The sequence below is a fragment of the Oncorhynchus mykiss genome, chromosome 14, assembly GCF_057628025.1.
Source record: "Oncorhynchus mykiss isolate SJ-2025 chromosome 14, ASM5762802v1, whole genome shotgun sequence".
Lineage (NCBI taxonomy): Eukaryota > Metazoa > Chordata > Actinopteri > Salmoniformes > Salmonidae > Oncorhynchus > Oncorhynchus mykiss.
In genome coordinates, this window is record NC_143035.1 from 34,210,961 (window position 1) to 34,216,774 (window position 5,814).

At 39.4% G+C, this 5,814-nt stretch overlaps 1 protein-coding gene across 1 annotated transcript; it reads left to right on the plus strand.

Moving 5' to 3' along the window:
* Nucleotides 1–252: 252 nt before the first annotated feature.
* Nucleotides 253–4,140, plus strand: LOC110489171 (uncharacterized). Its single transcript, XM_021561785.3, has 4 exons — nucleotides 253–2,565; nucleotides 2,720–2,779; nucleotides 3,151–3,264; nucleotides 3,863–4,140. Exons 1-4 carry the CDS (start codon nucleotides 2,431–2,433, stop codon nucleotides 4,004–4,006), a joined length of 453 nt encoding a protein of 150 aa, XP_021417460.2. The 5' UTR covers nucleotides 253–2,430; the 3' UTR covers nucleotides 4,007–4,140.
* The last annotated feature ends 1,674 nt before the right edge of the window (nucleotides 4,141–5,814 follow it).

Sequence of the window (5,814 nt, forward strand, 5' to 3'; positions counted from 1 at the left end):
AGGATTTCATCAAGGATCTCTCTGTACTTTGCTCCGTTCACCTTTCCCTCGATCTTGACTAGTCTAGCGATTTTAACGAGTTACAGTTAATTAAGGACTGGGGCGAAGGTTCCTCTTCCAACAGGACAACTACCCTAAGCATACAGCAAAGACAACACAGAAGTGGCTTCGGAAAAGTCTATGAATGTCCTTGAGTTGCCCAGCCAGAGCCCGGACTTGAACTCGATCGATCATCTCTGGTGTCGTGTCTTCGGAATAATTTTGCACGCCCAATTTGTCAGTTTTTAATTTGTTAAAAAAGTTTGAAATATCCAAAAAATGTCGTTCCACTTCATGATTGTGTCCCACTTGTTGTTGATTCTTTACAAAAAAAATACAGTTTTATATCTTTATGTTTGAAGCCTGAAATGTGGCAAAAGGTCGCAAAGTTCAAGGGGGCCGAATACTTTCGCAAGGCACTGTACTTTGTAGTATCGTCGTTGTGTGTTAGACTGGATTCGTCGTCCATCCTTTCCTAGCTCAGGTTTACAGCAGCCGCTGCTAACTCAACGGCTAGGAGGTATCACTTCTGCAGTGAATAAGAGTTCAAAGTTCATACCATTCGCAACCAACGCTCACGCTGAGGTTAGCTTCGTTCTGTAGTTATCTGAATCCTTCTGACATCGGACCGTCGCCCTAATGTACCCGGAACAGCAAGTTATTTGCCCTTTTAACGCAGAGGCTGCAGGCCTCGCGTACTCGGAACAGAAGGTTACATTTTCATCAAGGGCTTATATAGTGGAGGGAGAGAAGGGTGTGTTTCATAGTTTATAACTCATGTCTCTTCACAGGGGCGGGCCACTGATTGAGCAGAGCTCTAACCTTTTGAAAACACAATTCTCTAATTTGAAAGCAAAAATTACATTTAATCTTTTTACAAATAGTGTCAAATTCAAACATTTAAATTGCACAACAATTCCATGTGAATCTGATAACTAGAATGTGTAGACTTTCCCAGGTACAGTTTATGTCGTCCTGTCATCAGTCATAATGTCTCAGATGACAACCGAACTGACATCCTATTCATTATGTACCAACGCATATTTTCAACTGGTTCTATTACCCAAATAATAGTTCCTTTCCCCCCACTTGTTTGATGTTCACAGACTCTCTATGTTTAACAAAGGCTATTCAAGAGTCCTTCAGTAGAGTCAGAGAGAGAGAGGGGAGAAAGGTATTAATGGAGAGGGTCATAAACCAAGGCCAATGTCATGACTGTGTCATTGACTTGTTTGTGTTATTGGCTTGTTTATCGTTTACTCCATGTGTAACTCTGTGTTGTTGTCTGTATCTCACTGCTTTGTTTTATCTTGGCCAGGTCGCAGTTGCAAATGAGAACTTGTTCTCAACTAGCCTACCTGGTTAAATAAAGGTGAAATAAAAAAATAAAAAATGACACTGGAGAGACTTGAAAATAGCTGTGCAGCAACGCTCCACATCCAACCTGACAGAGCTTGAGAGGATCTGTAGAGAAGAATAGGAGAAACTCCCCAAATACAGAAGTACCAAGCTTGTGGAGTCATACCCAAGAAGACTCGAGGCTGTAATCACTGTCAAATATGTTTCAACAACAAAACAAGTACTGAGTAAAGGGTCTAAATACTTAGGTAAATGTAATATTTCAGTTTTTTTTATACATTTGCAAAAATATTAAAAACCTGTTTTTTCTTTGTCATGTGTTGTGTGTAGATTGATGAGGGGAAAAAACAAAGAACTGTACAAATAATACATGTGACATATATATAAATGGCTTATTTTATATTAATCAGTACAGTAATGTGAGATCTGTGTGTGAAATATTTATATTTGAGTCATTTAGCAGATAGTCATATCTAGAGCAACTTACAGCAAGTATATTCATCTTAAGATTGCTAGGTGAGACAACCACATATCAGTCAAATATACAGGATACCAACTTTCCATTACAGCTAAACAATGGATATATAGCGTTTTGTAACAAAACACATTTTAATACATCTTAAATATATGGACTAAAAAGTCTGAGAACAGTAATATTTTACAAATACGTGAAGGTACCCTTAAGCAATAATTTCTGATTTAATAAAAAAACACTGATGTGAAAGAAACATAGCGTTTTGGAATGCAATTTTTCACATGTTTTCCCTCTGTCAGTCAAGTTTCAGTTTGAAAAGATTTGATTGCTAATTGATTATATGCTATATGTCCATATAAGGACATCCTGGATGCTGATCATCAGAATTGTAGCTGTGACGTAGTGATCTCTATCTAGTGGGCTCTGTGAGGGTGTCAGCATCTAGTGACAATATAAGAGGCCTGTGTTTGATGTTGTAAGTCAGTCACATTTGAACTTTCTTCACCCCGAGACAGTATCAAGTCACAGCCTGCTACTACTACTACTACTGTAAAGCCATGAAGACTCTTGCTCTCCTCTTCTCCTTTGCATTTGTGCTGGTCTTCACTGCGCCCACTAAGACACCTGATGAGATTCATCTACTGCAGAGGATCATGAAAGAGGCTAACAAGACGCTCAAGGAAGACCCGGAGGTAAGAAGATTGAAATATGAAAAGTACAATAATACATTGTATCTACAGTGTTATCAAATGTTGCACTGCTCTATCGGATTAGAAAGTCTCTTGTTAAAAATGAAAAGGGGTCATGAAAAAATGCCACTATTGTGACGTTTCGTCATCCTTTCAGGCCCTTTTGAACCATCTAGTGCCAGCGGAATTCAATCAAGATCGCTGCAAGTTACACGGGGTAAGTTGCATCCATATTCTTGATGAAAACATGATAGACAGTGTGCAGGTTTCCACAGACACAGATTAAGCCTAGTCCTAGAGAATTAAAACTATGTTCAATGGAGATTCCCCATTGAAAGTGCTCTTTAGTCCAAGAATAGGCTTTAATCTGTGTCCGTGAAATTGTCCCCTCATGTCCATCAGTGATAACTACTGTTAATTGATCGGTTAACTTACTCATGTCAACACTTGTTGACGCAATCAGACACTTGTTAATGCTGACCACAAAGTTGACAAATGTATTTTAGAATTTTCTACAGGCTATTTTAACCATTACAGCAACAGATTCATCATACAACAATCAATAATTATAATAATCTTAAATTCCAGCCTAAAGATTTCTGCATAGCGGAGACGATTCTGTCTAACATAAACAAAACGCAGTACGGGACTTCAGACAACAACATAGAGACAATCAGCAGAGTGCTGGAGCAGTACAATAAGGTAAGGACTCATTCAGACAAATCAACTTGGTTGAGGGTGTACTCTAGCTTGGGTCGCAGACCTAAAGTGGTATGATGACACAAACAGACTGGTACCCAGGCTAGGCCAGGTGTATTCAGTGAAACATCCAAACTGTCGCAGATAGAAATGAACGAATAGAGATGTCTGTTCAACAGAACGTATTTATATCTTGTAACGTTGCTCCTACTTGAACAGAGCCCTGCTCTTGTCAATCAAACAGTAACAACTACTCTGACTGTTGGTCAAAACAATTACGTGTAAAGAAATACAAAATAAAATAAAAAGTAACTCAAAATGTATTTGGCGGTGTTCCAGACATGGATGAAGCCTAGTCCTGGACTAAAAAGCACTTTCTTTAATGGAAATCTGCGTATATGAAACTGTCTTCATCCTAGTCCAGAAAAACACCCCCATAATGCATTACTATTTGATTCATCCACAAAATAAAGTGTTTCTTAACACAGGATGTATTGAACAACATGCACCATGAGCCTTGTGGAAGTAGTTAGGGTTCTAAGGAAGTTTTCTGGGTTCTTTAGTCTATGGTTCTAAGTGGAATGTTCCGTTTTCTCCCCAGCTTCACCCTTTCAACTGCACTATGAAGACGAATGGAGACGAGGAACAGCTCCGCGCTCTCCTGATGAACCTCTACAACTGTGCCCAAGCCATCTATTCCCGTCCCCACCCTGTCACTCATCACAAAACGACCCCAACACTTTGAGGGGACTGAGGGGAACTCTTTCGACCGTGCATAGTCCAATAACACAAATTTTTATTTATTGAATTGTATTTAAATGTACTATGACATTTATTTTTGTACTATTTATGAATAAATTAACTAATTGGTAAAAACTATATATTTTTTTATAAATGTGGTTTATTGTTTAAGTGTTGATACTACTACAACAAAGATTTTCTAGATTTGACCTATTCCTGACTCTAGCCTCAAACTACATTTTATAATGTGGAATCACTCAACTGTCTGGCAGTCTCCACACTAAAGCACTGGTAAAACACAATCATTAACGTTATACTGTATCGTGTGTGGACCACTGGGCAATGGCCTCCAATTGCTCTTAAATACAAGTAAAACTAAATGCATGCTCTTCAACCGATCGCTACCTGTACCTACCCGCCTGTCCAACATTACTACTCTGGACGGCTCTGACTTAGAATACGTGGACAACTACAAATACTTAGGTGTCTGGTTAGACTGTAAACTCTCCTTCCAGACCCATATCAAACATCTCCAATCCAAAGTTAAATCTAGAATTGGCTTCCTATTTCGCAACAAAGCATCCTTCACTCATGCTGCCAAACATACCCTTGTAAAACTGACCATCCTACCAATCCTCGACTTTGGCGATGTCATTTACAAAATAGCCTCCAATACCCTACTCAACAAATTGGATGCAGTCTATCACAGTGCAATCCGTTTTGTCACCAAAGCCCCATATACTACCCACCATTGCGACCTGTACGCTCTCGTTGGCTGGCCCTCGCTTCATACTCGTCGCCAAACCCACTGGCTTCATGTCATCTACAAGACCCTGCTAGGTAAAGTCCCCCCTTATCTCAGCTCGCTGGTCACCATTGCATCTCCCACCTGTAGCACACGCTCCAGCAGGTATATCTCTCTAGTCACCCCCAAAACCAATTCTTTCTTTGGCCGCCTCTCCTTCCAGTTCTCTGCTGCCAATGACTGGAACAAACTACAAAAACCTCTGAAACTGGAAACACTTATCTCCCTCACTAGCTTTAAGCACCAACTGTCAGAGCAGCTCACAGATTACTGCACCTGTACATAGCCCACCTATAATTTAGCCCAAACAACTACCTCTTTCCCTACTGTATTTAATTAATTTATTTATTTAGCTCCTTTGCACCCCCATTATTTTTATTTCTACTTTGCACATTCTTCCATTGCAAATCTACCATTCCAGTGTTTTACTTGCTATATTGTATCTACTTTGCCACCATGGCCTTTTTGCCTTTACCTCCCTTCTCACCTCATTTGCTCACATCGTATATAGACTTGTTTATACTGTATTATTGACTGTATGTTTGTTTTACTCCATGTGTAACTCTGTCGTTGTATGTGTCGAACTGCTTTGCTTTATCTTGGCCAGGTCGCAATTGTAAATGAGAACTTGTTCTCAACTTGCCTACCTGGTTAAATAAAGGTAAAATAAATAAAAAACAAAAAAAATTGTGGAACAAGTCAACTTCGTGGCAGTGCCATGGGGTAATAGCATCAACCAATCATTCACATTTATTTTATAAAGCCCTTTGTACATCAGCAGTTGTCAAAGCGCTCTACAGATACCCAACCTAAAACCCCAAAGAACAAGCAATGCAGAAGCACAGTGACTAGGAAAAACTCCCTAGAAGGCAGGAAGAAATCTAGAGTGGAAGAAACTTAGCATGATTCCAATCTTAAAACATGCTACACACCAGACAACCAGACAAATCAAAACAAGAGACTGAAATAAACAAAAAGAGGGATGTTGAAAAAGGAACAAGAAAGAG

Coding starts and splice junctions, on each gene's coding strand:
- LOC110489171 (XM_021561785.3), top strand. CDS start 2,431: ATGAAGACTCTTGCTCTCCTCTTCTCCTTTGCATTTGTGCTGGTCTTC. Junction 2,780..3,150: donor ATCGCTGCAAGTTACACGGG/GTAAGTTGCATC, acceptor CTTAAATTCCAG/CCTAAAGATTTCTGCATAGC. Junction 3,265..3,862: donor TGCTGGAGCAGTACAATAAG/GTAAGGACTCAT, acceptor TTTTCTCCCCAG/CTTCACCCTTTCAACTGCAC.